This window comes from Pongo pygmaeus, chromosome 10 (genome assembly GCF_028885625.2).
Source record: "Pongo pygmaeus isolate AG05252 chromosome 10, NHGRI_mPonPyg2-v2.0_pri, whole genome shotgun sequence".
NCBI classification, from domain to species: Eukaryota; Metazoa; Chordata; class Mammalia; order Primates; family Hominidae; genus Pongo; species Pongo pygmaeus.
In genome coordinates, this window is record NC_072383.2 from 105,017,020 (window position 1) to 105,034,163 (window position 17,144).

At 39.9% G+C, this 17,144-nt stretch overlaps 1 protein-coding gene and 1 long non-coding RNA gene across 4 annotated transcripts in view; one reads left to right on the plus strand and one right to left on the minus strand.

Annotated features, from left to right (window-relative positions):
* POLR3B (RNA polymerase III subunit B) overlaps nucleotides 1-17,144 on the plus strand; it is a 145,494-nt gene that overhangs the window by 116,393 nt on the left and 11,957 nt on the right. For all 3 annotated transcript variants that reach the window (XM_054445060.2, XM_063646671.1, XM_063646673.1), the window contains exons 24-25: nucleotides 14,839-14,942; nucleotides 15,536-15,702. In XM_054445060.2, the coding sequence (XP_054301035.1) occupies nucleotides 14,839-14,942; nucleotides 15,536-15,702 (271 nt within the window). The remainder of the gene's footprint in view (nucleotides 1-14,838; nucleotides 14,943-15,535; nucleotides 15,703-17,144) is intronic.
* LOC129010601 (uncharacterized) overlaps nucleotides 15,194-17,144 on the minus strand; it is a 269,081-nt gene continuing 267,130 nt past the window's right edge. Inside the window, exon 4 of the long non-coding RNA XR_008493036.1 lies at nucleotides 15,194-15,330. This is a non-coding gene — a long non-coding RNA (uncharacterized LOC129010601). The remainder of the gene's footprint in view (nucleotides 15,331-17,144) is intronic.

Consider the following 17,144-nt stretch of genomic DNA (forward strand, 5'->3'; position numbering starts at 1 on the left):
CTGTGTTGAAAGAAACTGCAGTGGTGCCAGTTCAGAAGCTACGTGAGAGTTGGAGGTGGGCTGGAAAAGCATAATGATGAGGAATTGGTGAGAAGGGATCAGAGTCTGGACACATTTTGAAAGTAGAGCCTCCTAGAATTGCTGATAGATTGGGTGGCTTTGATTCAGTCCTCTTGCTTTCAGCTTCGCTCCTCACACTGCCTTTTGCAATACTAGTACTTCGTGTCTCTGTCTTCTGAGCCTTCCCAGGAATCGGGTGGGTGAGTGGGGGTGGCACCAAAGGCCGTGTCAGCTCACCTCTTCACATCTCATCTGCAGGGACTTAGGATTACTCTTCTGTTACTTTTCTTTCGTCTCTTTATCAGCTTTCAAAGTTGTAGAATTATCTCATGCCCACTGATACCACTGTGCCCATTCTTTCTCCTTACATGTAGGTTTACGCCTTAATTTTTTTAAACTCAGTGAGGTTTAGAGAAGCGGTGTTGATAAACACATGTGTTTCATCTGTCACGTTTAACTAGAAATCTGTTTATTATTTGAGAATATTCAGCACAAGAATGTTTAGTGAGTATGCTTGATTTTTTTCAATGCAACTTATAGAACTGAAAATTATTTTAATAAAAGATGAGAAGGATTTTTAGAGCACTAACCTTTTGTTTCCTGACCAGAGCCTTGCCTCTAAGACTGCTTGGGTTGGTTGGTTTGTTTGTTTTTGTCTATTTTAATCAATTCTCAGATTGAAAATTAATTTTAAAATGTTTAAAGCTCACACCCTGAGAATTATTACATAAATGCTAACAATCATCAGAGAAGCATTAATCATAGTTTGTCAGCTTTTATCTGAAAATAATTTATCTTTCTTCTGGATCATTGTTGTAACTGAGGTCTGCAACTTTGGTCCTCTTCTTGAATGTCACCCATCTGAAGCCAGAGGCATGACAGTAGCAAAAGTCTATTTTTTGAATTTTTATAAATAAAATTCTAAAGATTCAAAGATACCAATAGTTTTTTAAAAATAATTGTATATGTTGTTAAATATCCAGAATACCTTGTTGGCTAACTTAGTGTATTATTCCATTCTCACACTGCTATAAAGAAATACCTCAGACTGGATAATTTATAAAGAAAAGAGGTTTAACTGGCTCACGACTCTGCAGGCTGTACAGGAAGCATGGCTGGGAAGACCTCAGGAAAGTTACAATCATGGCAGAAGGCAAAGGGGAAGCAGGCACATCTTACACGGCCAGAGCAGGAGGAAGAGAGAGAAGGGGGAGGTGCTACACACTTTCAAACAACCAGTTCTTGGGAGAACTCACTCACTATCATGAGAACGGCGAGGGGGAAATCCACCCCATGATCCAATCTCCTCCCACCAGGTCCTTCCTCCAACACTGGGGATTTGACACGAGATTTGGGTGGGGACACAAATCTAAACCATATCACTTAGGTAAGTATATTTTAGGTTCATTGAGATTAGGAAACATGCCCTGCTGATTTACTTAACCCCAAAGCACCCAGCATAGCACTTCGCATATAATATGGTATCCACTTATGATGTTTGAGGAATCCTTTATTAAATAAAAGATTTTACATATTCATTGGTCTTGTTGGAAATTGTACTGACATAACAAGCCAAACTCACTACTCCCAGAATAAGTGTAATTTATTCTTCCTAGTAAATATCAGAAATGAGATGCCTCATTTTTATCTAAACTGGCACCAGGAGTTTCAACACCTAAGACTCATAGCTCCCCAACCCTAACTGATCACACAGGCCCACTAAAGCTTCTTCAACCATAATAACTAAATATAGTCATCCCTCAGTATATGCTGGGAATTGGTTCCAGGACCCCTGCACATATTCAAGTCCCACAGTTGGGCCTGTAAAACCCAAATATATGAAAAGTTGTCCCTCTGTGGAGAAGGGCTCACATTCCGCAAATGCTGTATTTTCGATTCACATCTCATTGAAGAAAAATCCCCATATAAGTGGACCTGCACAGTTAAGACCTGTGTTATTCAAGGGTCAAGTGTATACATGCCCACCCACGTCCATCCCAGGCACAAATGAGAACCTGCCTTGACAGCCCCAGGGAAACCTATTCGGTCATTTTTAAGTTACTGTTGTGGGCTCAAAACTGTGCGGGGCACTTTAGGGGATAGAAAGTAAATGAATCCCTTGACTAATGCCCATGAGGAGTTGACTGACACCTGAAGCAAAAAGATGGATACGAAGGATTACATAGTTAAATGCTAAATTATATGGGAGAAACCACTAAAAATATAGAGGTTTAGAGTTTACCATAGATAGGAATAGAATCTTAGAGTTTGAAAAGTCCTTTTAGAAGTCCAGTCTAAATCCATCTTCTAGTATAAGAGTTCTTTTTAGATTATCTTTGGCAGATGGTTTTCCATGTTGATTGTGGCCTGTGAAGGGAGGCCCTTGCTATTTTCTGAGGCAGCCTCTTCTGTAGTAGCACTGTTCTGATGGTTTTCTTGAGTCAGAAGTGCTCAAGAGTTAGTAAGAGTGCTCAAGAGTCTATAGGTTACTGCAGTTAGTCCTGCCTTGTCTTGTGGACCACACTGAATGAACACATTGCCTTTTCATCACAGCCATCCTGTGTTCAGTATTTAAAGAAAGCCCTCGGATTGAGGAAAAGTATAGCAGAGAGAGAAAGGTCTTGAACTCCAACTAGGTGAACTATTTTGTCCCTTTATGCCTTGGCCTCCTTGATACTAATGTGTAAAAGCAGGGAACACAGTGCCTGATGCACAGGCAGGAGGCAGTAAAGGTGAGCTGCAGGCAGGTCTGTCTTGGGTCTTCTCTTGCAGGCTGCCTGGTAAAGGAAGGCCTCAGAGACTAGATGGGGTTCAGGCTTAGAGGGCTTTGACAAAGATGTGAAAGAAAAACAGGGGGCAGCAGAGAAGAGCAAATGAATGGACTTGACTGACTGAAATAAAGACAGCATAAAGAAGAAAAACCACGGGGACTGTGGTTTTAATCCGGTAAACGATGGCACCAATCACAAAGCATTTGTGTCTCATTGACTTGAGATGGTGAGATGATGGAAGATCATCTCGAGTGCCTATATTGTTGATTAATTCATCCATTTATTGAGCTTTCACTGTGTGCCAAGCACTGTTCTAAATACTGGAAATACAGAGGTAAACAAGACTGATGGGGTCTCTGTTCTCCCGGGATTTGTGTTCTCCTTAGGGAGGAAACAGACAAAAAAGAAGTAAACAAAAACATAAACCCCAACTACTTAGTAGGCTGAGGCAGGAGGATCACTTGAGCCCAGGAGTTTGAGACCAGCCTGGTCAGTATAGCAAGACTCCATTTCAAGAAAAAAAAATGTGTAAACAAAAATATAAACAGGATAATTGAAGGTAATGATAAGTGCCATATATGAAGAATGATATAAAAGAGTGGATGGTTTAGAGGTGGGGGTGTGTATTTTAGATTATGATCAGGAACAGCCTCTCGGAGGAAGCGACATTGAGCTGAGACATGAAGGATACAAAGGAGCCAGCCGAGCAAAAGTCTGGGAGGATTTAGTTATAGGCAGAGAGAACCATTAGGGTAAGAGTTCTGAGGCACGAATAAGCTTGGTATATTCAAGGAACAGAAAAAAGGCCAGTCTGGCCAGGCATATGCCTGACAAGGAGCATAGTATGAGACTTGGGGAGTGAGAGAAGGATGATGGGGGCATATCCTGTAGGGCCTTTTGGCTAAAAGAAAGGAGACTGGACTTTACTCCAGATATGCTGGGAACCAACAGAACTGTTGGATGGTGGGTGTCTTGGTCCATTTTCTGCTGCTATGACAAAATACCACTGACTGGATAATTTATTAAGAAAAGAAGTTTATTTGGCTTATGGTTCTAAAGACTTGGAAGTGGAGGAGCATGGCACCAGCATCTGGAGAGGATCATCCCATGGCAGACAGGCAGAGGGGCAGGAGAGCTTGCTTTTATAACCAAACCAGTCCTGAGATAACTAACCCATGTCTGTAATAATGGCATTAATCCATTCATGGGAATGGAGTCCTTATGACCTAACCACCTCTTAAAGGCCCCATATCAATTAAATCTCAACATGAGTTTTGGTGGGTACATACAAACCATAAAAATGAATGTAAGCAAAGGAGTGACGAGATCTAACTTACAACTTCTAGAGCTCACTGTGGATTCTATATGAAAAGTGGATTGGAACGGGCAAGGAAGGGGGCAGGGAGACCATTGCAGTGGTCCAGGCAAGAAAGGGTGGTGGCTTGGACTAGGACAGCAGCAGTGGAAAAATAGAGAGAAGTGACTGGATTCTGGACATACTCTGGAGATAGAGCCAACAGGACTTGCTTATGGCTTGGATGGATGTTGCAAGAGGAAAAGACAGGAGTTGAGGATGAAGTTTGTGGCCTGAACAACTGATAATGCTATTTACCAAGATGGGAGCGATTGGGTAAAGAATCATTTTTTGGCATTAGACAAGGGCAGAGGTTGAGAGTTTGGGCCACAGGTTGAGATGATTAGACTCCAAGTGAAGATATAGGTTGGCAATTGGGTATAGTCTAGAGCTCCAGGGAGAGATTTGGGCTAGAGAAAAAACTGAGGAATCATTTGCATGCTGTTTATCTCCACATTTATAGTATTTTACTTTTTGTGTATTGATCATTTATAAGCACTTTTATCTATATTTCATCCTTTAACTGGTACAGTTCCAGTTTGTGTTGTTATTCCTACTATAAAGAGTAAGGAGATTGGCCAGGCGCAGTGGCTCACGCCTGTAATCCCAGCACTTTGGGAGGCCGAGGCGGGCAGATCATGAGGTCAGGAGATCGAGACTGTCCTGGCTAACATGGTGAAACCCCGTCTGTACTAAAAATACAAAAAGTTAGCCGGGCGTGGTGGCAGGTGCCTGTAGTCCCAGCTACTCGGGAGACTGAGGCAGGAGAATGATGTGAACCCGGGAGGCGGAGCTTGCAGTGAGCCTAGATTGGGCCACTGCACTCCAGCCTGGGGGACAGAGGGAGACTCCGTCTCAAAAAAAAAAAAAAAAAGGAGTAAGGAGATTGAGGTTCAGGGGAGGTGAGTAGCATGCCTCCTACAGCTTGGTGCTGGCAGAGCCTGCATTTGAATCCAGGATTTTGATTCTGAGCATATGGCTCATTTGGTTAAATCTAGTTAAAGGTGGCTCTTTTCTCTTCTTATATCTTACTCTGCTCCTGAGATTGCCATATTCCCAGAGATTTCTCGTTGGAAAGACACTACCTTTCCTGAGGATGAATCCTGCTGTTTCTTAGTATTATTTTCTGTCTCCTCCTTAAGATGGGCATCTTCTCAAAATTCCCATTCTTCCTGGATAAGCAGCTTTACAGCTGCCACAAATCCAGAATAAATACTACCCTCATACAGCATGTTGCACAAATGCCTGCCAAAGCCCCATATTAAGATGTACTCCTAAAATAAAGCTGTATTTTCTGGTGTCCCTTTCCTTCTAAATCAGCTTATTGTAAAACACTGTCCCCACTCCCTTCTTTAACTGGTCCTCTGGTCAGGCTTTAGTGGCCTTGTGTAAAATTCAAAATCTATCAGGATTTCAAACAGATGTAAAAGGAAGTAAATTTCTGAGCCCTCAACTTTGACAGTTCTCCTGATTTATTTGGCTAGATTTGACAGTAAAAGCCACAAAAAGAGGGCACTTGAAGAAAATGTTTTGGCCACAGTGATTACAGTTAGTGCACTTGGAACCTTCACATGCCAGGCACAGATGGCAGGTGTCTGTAAGGAGCCACACAATAACCCAGCCCTTAGTGTGGGCCCTAAGGGGGACTGCATCAGGCCTAAAGGAGTTGGATATTGGCAAGCAAAATGTGAGTGAAACAGAAAATGTAGTCCACAACATCAGTTACGCTGTTTGTAGTTGCCATGAAATGAGCTGATAAAAATTTCAAAGTGTTGAGTTTTCAGGGTATATGTGTCACACCACGATTCCTGCAGAGATTTGTTTGTTTGTTTGTTTGTTTCTGTTTTGGTCCAGATACATGCGAGAATAAGAGCAGTGGTTAGTTGAACTTAGTTTTTAATCCTGAGATGTAGAATTGTTTGGAAATCCTGTTTTTTCTTTTGTAGCATCTCCTGCAAGTTGACACATACGTATTATCTATGAGAAAATTTGAAAATTCTTTTGATTTAGTATACCTTTGTGCATATTCTTTTTCTCTCGCCATTTAGAGTATAAAATGTATTGTTCTGGGTGTTCAGAAAGTAACATGGCCCTGCAGATTGTCTGATTTTTGTCTTTTCTTAAAAGGTTACTTTGACAAAGCTGTTGTTAGGGATTCTTTTTGTATATGAATTGTGTGTAGATCACATTTCTGTGCCCAATGCCTCTTCAGATATCCTCTCTAACAATTAAAGGAGACTTGAAAATTTAGTTTCACAGAACATGTGCATCTGTCCCGCTCAAGCCTGATCACTTCAAAGGTGGTAGGATAGTTGGTAGCTCAATGAAACAAATGTGAAGAGGAAGCGAAACAGTGGTAGTTATGTGCTGCATGTGATCACAGAGCTCATGAAGAAGACTGAAGGGGGCAGAATGCGTGGGTAAACTGGAATAAGCGAGTCAATACTGAGTAGTTGGGAATCAACATCAGTGCTGCGTGATGAGCAAAGATTGAATGCAGTTGGTCAGAGAAGGCCCACTGGAGAAGTGAAAATGTTTTATCAGTTACAGAGGTGACAGACCCAATAAGCAGCATCACCTTCTGTAACCTCAAAAGTGGAGGAGGACTAAGCAGAGAACCAAGTAATGAGGAACCATGTTTTGTAAAGAAGGTGGCATCACAATTAACATAGACTACTGTGGGCTCAGAAGCAGGCAGGATTCACTCACAGTGTATTTTTTAGATGAGGGCATTTCAATACAGTCTTCTTCTGAGACATTCAAAGAATCTTAATGAAGTACAGCCTTCCTTTGGGCATTGTGAGGTCAGTTATATATCTTATCAGTAAATGTGCAGTGAGTCTGCATCCCCCCAAAAGAGCTGGACCTTTGATCAAGAATCTCTAGAGCTGTTCATCCTTTGGTAGTATGCAAAATGCTGGCCAAGGTGAAATGATTTAGTAATAACCTTCTATACACCAAAGTTGTGAATTTGTCGTTTGTTTATTTACAAAGGCAGGAAAGTTTAGTTCTGTTTTAAATTCATTTGGGGAGAAATATGTAAACCCTGAAGTCTTGAGCTCATTTCCCAAGTGGTCTAGACTTCTAGATATTTTCGAGTGAAGCCATGACTTATCTGGTTGAGGCATAATGATGTTCCAAAGGGAAAACAGAGCTGAACATGGGTGTGGAATGTTCTATGTGTCGCTGTATATTCTAATCATTTTTATAGATAGAGTTAAAGATAGGAAGAGACATTCACATATGCTGATTGAAATTATGTTTGGAATTAGACTTTCTATTAAAATCAAAATAACACATGTAAGCCTCTTCAACTGTGTTGTAAATTCTAATGGAGGGAACTCATCAAGGGCAAATATTTTTGTCTTGAGCCTTGTTTTCTCTGATGATTAGTGCATTTATTAGAAGATTAACTACTCCTTTTAAAAAAAATCTTTAACAAAAATTATCTGAGAGCCCAAGGAATTCTCAAGTTCCATTTCAGTGTTCAGGCAAACCAAATTATTATATTTCCAGATTTCCTCTTCTTTTGCTGCCATTCACAATGAAGGAGGAAAAAGCGGACTCCTTTGATGTGGAGAGAAAAAAAAAAAAAGCAATATATCACTTCCCTGAAAGAACATTTCTCAGTCTCTCATGTGAAAAAGGATTAGCACCTCCAACAAAGGTCCTGTGGATCACAGCATTGGGCAGCAATACCAAGCAGTACTCCTAAGGAGAGGAAAAACTGTATTTGAGCAAGAGTGTTTGTCCTGGCAAACAGAAGCTTTTTAATAACTGCAAATCTGAGATAATGGCATACGCTCCCTAAATCCTTAAGGACCAGACAGCTAGTTTAAATGGAGTGAAGTCAACTTTTGTTTTACAACAGTAGTCTTATCAAAATATAGTTTTTTCACTTAATGGTTTAGTCTGCCTATCTGTGGTTGATAAGGATTATGGGTATATGGATAAAATCGTTTGGAAGATTCATCTTTGACCCTCTCTTATACAAGAAAAGTTCCATTATAAGGTCACTTGCTTCCATTTTGCACTAATAAGTTATTCAATAACCTGCAGAATTAATTTATTAAGATTTTGATCGAATGTTTCTTAGAAGAAAATAAAACCTGCCCTGACTTTCCAAGACGTTAAGGAATCATTTTACAGTAGATATAAAGAGGCTGTGGGAAGTAAGAAAATGGTAATTCATGTGTGATAGAAAAGCCAAGGAGAAAGTTTATCTGTTAAACAAGGTTTGGTTTAAAAGTTTGGTTTTGCTAGACCTTCATTTGTTAGTCCTTTTTTCTGTATTATGCTTTCTAAAATTGAGACAGTGAAAAGAACCTGATTTAAAGTAATAATAATAATACCTTGTACTCGTGTAGTACTTGAGACTGTCTAAAATCCTCTCTGCAAGTCCACAGCTTTAAACAGTCTGGATGGCTTTGGCTCTCTACTTTGCTTGATCCTGCTTGAATGGAAGTTTCTAAGTGGGAGGGGAGAAGGAGGCTGGTAGGACTATCCGTATGACCCCATCATAAGGTGTATGATGCCAAATGATCCATCAGAGTTTCAGTCCAAAACCAAAACTCCAGCAGCTCTTACTTTAATGTTATTAAATCAGGGTTTCTTCATCCACACGGATACCTTATTGGAAGAAGATTTTATGGAATTGACTTTTTTAGGAACAAATTTTGGTCTTCAGTAGCTCGCCAGTAACCCTCTGACCTTTCAGTAAATATCCAACTAAAGCTTTGAAATTAGGGTATTTAGTGTTTTATGGCCCAGAATAAAAATCTCCAATTCTGTTTCCAAATAGTGTAGCCTCAACACATTTTATTAAGCTCTTGACACATTCAGCCGTGTGTATTTTGTAAAGTTCCTATGGTTATTGTTTTACAATAGCTGCTTGCAAAAGCATTGTAAGGGTTTCAATTAATCAGCCCTTTGTGCGCTTCAGACTATGCAAATTTATCACATCAAACCATTCAACTGCTCATGGGAAAGCCGTGTAAAAACTGTATTGTCTTCTAGCGCCTCCTCTCATTTAGAGTGATGTTTTAATAAGAAAGCTAATCAAGTTTTCTTATGCATTATTTATCTGTTAACATGTAAGGAAGAGCCGAATTAAAATTATGTCAACCGGTATATGGCAAGTGATGTGATAGATCTGGAAATGATTCAACAACAGAACAAAGCCAATATGATTCAACAGTTTTTGTCCACTCCCCTCCCTCTGGGGATTATTTAAGGTGGTGGTGTGAAAAATAAAAGGAGGTTAATTCGATAGCTGGAAAAGGGGAGGGGAAGAAAGGAATAACCACCTGTGTTAGCCTTAACATTTTGATTTAGAGATTTCATTTCTGAATGTATAAAGGCTCATTGAGATAAGTTTACTCAAAGCAAACCATTTCTTAATAGGAACAGTCAAACTTGAAAGCATTCCTACTGCTTCTTTGGCCCCATTTACCACCATATTCATTAGCAGTAAACTATTCCCCAATAGATATCTGCAACCCCAGGCCTCGTGAAAGTTATCAGGAGACAGTGTCTTGATGATGTTAAATGACCTGCACAACCCAGGAAGGAGTGAACTGCTTTTCTGCCTCTCCAGCCAAAGTTAGTGCAACTGCAACTGCTCCTTCTATTCATTAAGTTGGTCTCCTTTGCTTTGCTAGTTTGCTTCCTGCTGAGAGTAATTAGGTTTCTTATATAATAATAATTCCTTGTATTTAGACGCAGCCTTTCTCTAAGGACCTTAAAGTACCTCTCAGACATTAGCTCATCTGTTCTTCTAACACAATTGCCTCATGAGATAGGTGCTAATTATTCCCGTTACAAAGAGCAAACAACTAAGGCTCACCAGAAAGTGGTGCTTCCCCCGCACCCCCAAAGTAACATATCAGTGGAACAGCATTGAGTCAAATTAAAGTCACCCAATTCCTTGATTCACCTGCTCTACATAGGTCTAAGAGTCCAAGGGGTGATGAATTTTTTACAGACGGCATTTCCCCCACATTTATAAACCTCACTAATACTGGGCACTGGTTGAGTGTTTATCCGTTACTAAACACAGCTCTCTTCTTGCACTGGGACTGATGGAGAAAAACCACAGCATCATTTCACCATTCAGTGTAAAGAGTGTAAAACTGTGCAGAATAAATAGCCTTGTCCAACTGCTGAGTATCTGCAGAAAGTAAAAGGAGGTAATTTAGACTTTGATTAGGATTATTTCGGCAGACCATCCTGCCAGATGTGCTCCACATCATTTAGAGCATTAGAAAGTGGCAAGCTGAATTGTATAAACGTATACAATATATTTACGAAGTTTTCAATATTCACTCAGATGACTCGACATAAGCTACCTCCGCCTATGTGGAGTTGGGGCCCTGAACCTCTACTTCCCCAGCAATTGAGGGAAATGATTCTTTTTCTCTTTCCTCACTCAGAAAAGGAAGAGTAATAATATATATTAACCTCAGAGGGGTAAATTTAATTCAAATGTGATTACACTTAGAAGGTAGACTTGCTAAATAAAAGTGTAAAAATTAAAGCAGACTGTAATATTAAAATGAGAATTGGCCATCAACAAAATTGAAACAATTTACTAGTCAGGTCTCAACACACTGAAGTCACATCAAAAACATCTCTTGAATTAGAGATGGCATTACAGTTGTCTTCTGCAGATGCCATTTGCTTTCCTGTCTTCATATGCTACTAGAATGTGTTAATTTTTCTTACCATTTTTTCTTCTTTTCTTACCTTTTTTTTTTTTCCTGTTTGAGTTAAGATAGTCCATTACACAGAGACAGTACACTAAAATCAGTATTTTTTGAAGGCCAAAAATGACTTTTGAATATGTCAGTTGATGTTTAGAATTAGGAATACTTTTTAAGCCAGGCATGGTGGCTCACACCTCTAATCCCAGCCCTTTGACTTGAGTCCAGGAACTTGAGACCAGCCTGGGCAACATAGTGAGACCTCATCTCTACAAAAAAAAAAATTAAAAATTAGCTGAACGTGGTGGCACGCAGCTGGACGTGGTAGTCCCAGCTACTAGGGAGGCTGAAGTGGAAAGATCACTTGAGTGAGCCGTGATTGTGCCACTGCACTCCAGCCTGGGCAAGAGAGTGAGACCCTGTCTAAGAAAAGAAAAAATGAATATGTTTAAAAACGATCAAATGATTCCTGAGATTAACTTGACTTTTCCTGAGCAAGCCTATTCTTAAATGATTTCTGTGTTGTTCTGTGAAGCCTTGGAAATAGAAATAGCAAATTGGTGTAGGAGCCAGCAGTGTCTGGAGCATGATACAGAGAGCTGTGATAGTGGATGTCAGAAGTGCCTCTCCTGAGTGGATCGGCAGTCAGATTTAGACTCCCTAAATTCTTCCCCTTTACAACTAGAAATTAAGATGGATGGTGATGGAATAATATTTTGTTGATTGCGGTATTGGCAGTCCCTTTCTGCTGTAACTTTCTGTGATTCTATTTTTTTTCTTACTATTTGCATTTGTTAAAAGTTCTATACTGTAGTCTGTGGTCCAATTCCCATTTGGCCCTCCTGAGTGCATTAAATGTTCCTGAGCATGTTAAACTGGTGTATTTGCATTTTATTGCCAGGAGGCTGTGCTGTAAACAATGGGGTTGAGACACCAGCTTGAACCAGGGGATGAAATTTTATTTTAAAATCTGAAATGCTGTGTAAGCATTTAAGGTATGAATTGGTAATTGTTTCACAACAGCTTCCATTAGATATGGTTTATTTGTAGTCCATCCTCTTTTCAAGGATCCAGGGGAGTGTTAACACATTGAAGCGCACCGCATATCATTTACATTTTAAACCAGTGTTAAGGGAAAATGACCATAACTTTTAAGACTTCTAAATATTGGCATGGACTTTATGCCTCTGTCCCTGGAGAAAACAGTTTTAATCTTTCATTTGAAAATAAGAAAAGAAACCTTCCCGCTGTGATTAAGGATTTGAATAATTCTGAAACAGAGAAATACTGTTAGAAAAAGAAAAGTCTGGTTCTAAGATTGAGAACTCTCTTTCTGCCCCTAATGAATTCAGTAAAATACAAACTTTTAAAAATCATCTGTCTAATTTGAGATTCGAGATCATCAAATTCTGTCTAAATATTTTGTTTTAACTTCTAAGCTCATTATGGTCTCTTTGTGTTAACTTGTATTAAAATCTGTCAGCTATGACTGGTCTCATAAGCACAGTCAGCGGACCAGAATAAGTTAATTATTTACTTGTGTCACTAGTGCTCTTCATCTAATGAAATGCACAGCTGTGTTAGATCTGCAGTTGGATGTGTAGCTTCCATTGTTCCGCAAGTCAGCAGAGGGTAGAAGCCGCAATGATGGAGAGCCCTCAGTTCTTTCTGCTGTTCTGGCTTTCTGTGTCGATTTCATGGATCTTTTATCATTCACTTTCACACAAAACAAACAACACAGGGCTGTCTGCTATGGGAACCATCTTGGCATATAAAAGGGTTTTCAGGGCCTGAAGTAATTTTAAGTCGGCTAAGATTTAATTTTTGACTTACAGGTGCCCTTGGTTCAGATATTGCCAAAGCAGTTCCTATAATGGAAGGAAAAAAATCCGAAAGCTACTTATGTGTATTTTTTTAACAAAATGTCAGAAAAGGGCTGATAAGAAAACAACTTCCCCAGAAGGAAGCTCTGCACTAAATATTATTAATCAGATTTCAAGCAAAGGTATTAGATTCACATTTCAGTGGAACGAGCACTTTTTTCATTTTAATAACATAATAAAATTGAATTTCCTTAATTAAGTGTGTCGATTAAAACTGAAAACACAAAATGTAAGTCATCTCTCTCCTTACCCACCCCCAATATAAGTACGTCATGCTTCCTTGGTCAGTTTCTGCACCTCCTGCCCCTCTCTCCCACCTTCTCTTGATGGAGGGTGGACAGGCAGCTTCCTCCTGAGCAGACGCCAGCCTCCTCCTGCGAACTGCTGCTTAAGGGGTGCCGAGGTTTCTCTTTGGTTTTGTTTTTTCAGGGGTAGAGTTGAACCCTCCATCTCCTCACCAGCCAAAATTACATTCTCCCCCGAGCTCGTCCCAGAACCGGCCCCTTTAGGGATTGCCATTTTTAACATTTTGTTCACTGCTGAACAATGTTGTTGTCGGTGCACCTAGATTTACAATTTGATTTCTTTCAAAGTAGATTTCCCAGTAGCCCTAGGGTTTTGTCAGATAATTTCAGTGTAGATAAGATGGATTTTTGGAGGGAAGAAAGAAGGGTCACACACTCTGCTTAATTGAAATTCTAACACATTGTAGCTGAATTTGAAATAAAGTGAACTGAATGATTGTTTCTGTTCTTCATGTAGGAAAGCATATATTTATAATAAACAATACCATTTTAACCCAAAAGCCAATTTAAACTAACTACATGTTCTAGAATTCAACTCCACAATATCCATATTGTTGGCAGCTACAAGAAATCAGAATATTAATAACCAGTATTACATAGGCAAATGGCATTCTTTTTCTTTTGACTTTAGCTCCTGGTGATTATAACAAATCGTAAACTGTTGAAATAGTTTGAATAATTACATAGAATCAAATTGAATGAAATATTTGAGAGCAGTTTCTTTGCAATAGGGGCAGATAGTTAATAACTTTACACAGAGAAAAGGAATTTTATCTTTTACTACCAATGTAAAAGTGTTTGTTTTCTTAGTCCAATGCCACTGTACACTAGTTTTCTGATTCTAAATTATGGAGATTGTAGTTAACAATCTAAATTCTATTCCCACTCCTCTTCCCAAGAAAAAGAAATCAGAGGAATGAAAAACTATTTAGCAACAAAATCCCCTATAGGTTAGAATAATATTAAGGGAATTAATTTAAGAGAATATTAGTAGTGCATGGAGTTGGTAGATTTTTGTTTTGTTGTTTTCATTCTTAGAATTCCATTTCTAATTCTAGCCTTTTTTTTCCAAGAACGATTTGGTATTTAATTTTCTTGTTCAACTTTACAAGTTCAATCAAAGATCACTTTCCTAATGGGCTGTAAGCTATAGGAATTAAAATCCCTTTGGGCAGTTTAGACTCAGCCAGGGAAGCCCTGGCAAAAATCAGCCAACCAGCCAGAGCACTGCAGCCTATAGGTAGACCTGTTAGCACATCAGCCACACACAGGTAATTCTTGTCACTGGTTTTTCAAACCACATTGTAAGCACACTCCTTGTCCAATCATTTCTGTGTTTGGGGGTCAAAGAACTTGGATTCCTATAACTTGGGTGCAGAACCCAGCAGATCACGAACTAGCTAATGAGGAGCAAAACTGCTGCTGACTTAAAGCTTCAGGTATGGCCACAGGCCTGGGGTCCAGTGAAGCCGCTGCTCTTCAGTCTCTGTGGCACAGGAGGGTGGACAGGCAGCCCGACAGCACCATTGTGTGCCATGCCAGCAGCACAGTCCACAGGCTGCAGTGCCTTTCGCAAGGAGAGTCATTTTTGAACTGTTTGTCCAGCAGGATTGTTGAAAATCGCTTTGTTGCTCTTGATAGAGGCCATGGGGAAGATTTTAGAGCAGTGGAAATAGAGATAGCAGTGGGGAGATCCCAATTAAGTACTGTATTCTTCCTTTCTGCCGACTTGCTTTATGTGGCATGAAATCTTCTCTCCCCCAGGTGTTTGTGGCTTGATCGTCCCCCAGGAAGACATGCCATTTTGTGATTCTGGCATCTGTCCGGACATCATCATGAACCCACACGGCTTCCCATCACGAATGACGGTCAGTGACCTGTAGGTTTTTCAGAGGCACTGCCTTTAAGGAAGAAGCAGGCAGTTAGTTTAGTTAGAGTGAGTGGAGGTGACGAGGACTCTGAAGCTGTTTTTTCAGGTAGAGCTCTTTTGCCCCTTGCCAGATAAACAGGCTTCCAGCCCCTGACGATTCTGGGCCACTCCCCTCTACAGAAAGAATGAGGAGCACGTCTATACCTCCCTTTGAGAGTGGAGTCTTCTGAGTGATGAATTTACCCCTCAGCAAAAGAGAACCCCTTGTCTTGAACCTAAATGGATCTCCCTTTCAGTGATTATTTTTGGTGATCCTAGCTCCACCTCTTACCAGCTGTGTGGCCTTGGACAAGTTGCTTATCCTTCCCATACTTCAGTTTCTTCATCTGTAAAATGAAGAAATATAGGACCTATCTCATAGGGTTATTGAGAGGCGTAAAATTAGATCACACATGTCAAGCTTAAATACTGCTTCTATTAATTTATCACTGTTATTAATAGTGGTCGTGGGGAAATGAGCTGGAGATAAATAAGCAGAGGGAGTGCTTGTGCCACAGGGAGGTGCTCACTTAATTTGTTCACATCCCGCAGGTGGGGAAGCTCATTGAGCTGCTGGCTGGCAAGGCCGGTGTGCTGGACGGCAGATTCCACTACGGCACTGCGTTTGGAGGCAGTAAAGTGAAGGATGTGTGTGAGGACCTCGTTCGCCATGGTTATAACTACTTGGGGAAAGACTATGTTACATCTGGCATCACAGGGTAAGCATGTGATTGAGCTATTTTAAAGAAAAAGAATGTTTTCTTTTTTTTTTTTTTCTTTTATTATTATTATTATTATTATTATTATACTTTAGGTTTTATGGTACATGTGCGCAATGTGCAGGTAAGTTACATATGTATACATGTGCCATGCTGGTGCGCTGCACCCACCAACTAAATAAAAAAAAAAAAAAAAAAGAAGAAAAAGAATGGTTTTACTAGGATAGGGGAGACAAGGCCTTAAGGTATACTCTATTAAGTATACCTTCAGGCAAGTTTGTACAGCCCATGGGCGGCATGTGGGCCAGGACGGCTTCGAATGCGGTCTGACACAAATTCGTAAACTTTTTTTAAAAACATTATGAGAGTTTTTCATGATTTTTTTTTTTTTAGCTCATCAGCTATCATTAGTGTTAGCATATTTTATGTGTGGCCCAAGACAATTCTTCTTCTTCCAGTATGTCCCAGGGAAGCCAAAAGATCAGACACCTCTGCCTTAAGGTGTAAGCGTTAAGGCGATATGCCTTAACCTTTATTTTTTTAAGAAACTGGATACAAGAAAATCTAACTTTAGAAAACTAACAATTGAGGAGTGCTGTTTGTACTGGTAAGATTTTAATTTAGAAAGTAAAAAAGATTTTTGGTAGGCCAAGGTGGGTGGATCGCCCAGGAGTTTGAGGCTAGCCTGGGCAATACAGTGAGATCTCGTCTCAAAAAATATAAAGTAGAAAAGATTTAATTTACCAAAATATGATTTCTACCCTATGCCTACTTTTAAGGAACACATCAGTTACATATAATGCAAAGTTTTCCTTTAACTGTTGAACTTTCCCTGCATTTATGTGATGAGTATCAGAATAATAAATGCTTTGACAGACAGACCGAGGCCTAACATTTGTGCATGCGTTCACGAAAGATGTGCTAAGCACCTACCTAATATGTGCTAGGCACTGAGTATATACCAATAAATACAGTAGACATGGTCCCAGTTCTATGGAGCTGACCGTTTAGGTGTGTTGCTAGACATTAAAAAATAATAGACACAAGGTAACTTCTCAGTAGGGCCTACTGTGACCATCTAATTTAAAACTATAACCCCATACTGCCTATTTGCTGCTTTATTTTCCCTGTAGCACTGACCATTTTCCAATATACTGCATAGTAATACTATTGCCTGTCTCCCCAACTAGAATGTAACCTCCATGAAAGCAGGGCTGATCTGTTTTGTTTACTGTTCTATTTCCAGGGCATAGCACAGGGCCTGACACACAGCAGGCACTCCGTAAACATTTATTGAAAAAAGGAATGCAGACAAATAAATACAAGTACATATAGCTCTCACCAAAATGAAGACAGAGTGGGTGAGAAGGCCCCTGTGAGGAATTGGCTATGATATTTCAGCTGAGAGATAAAGGGTGAGACGGATAGGGCATTCGAAGAGT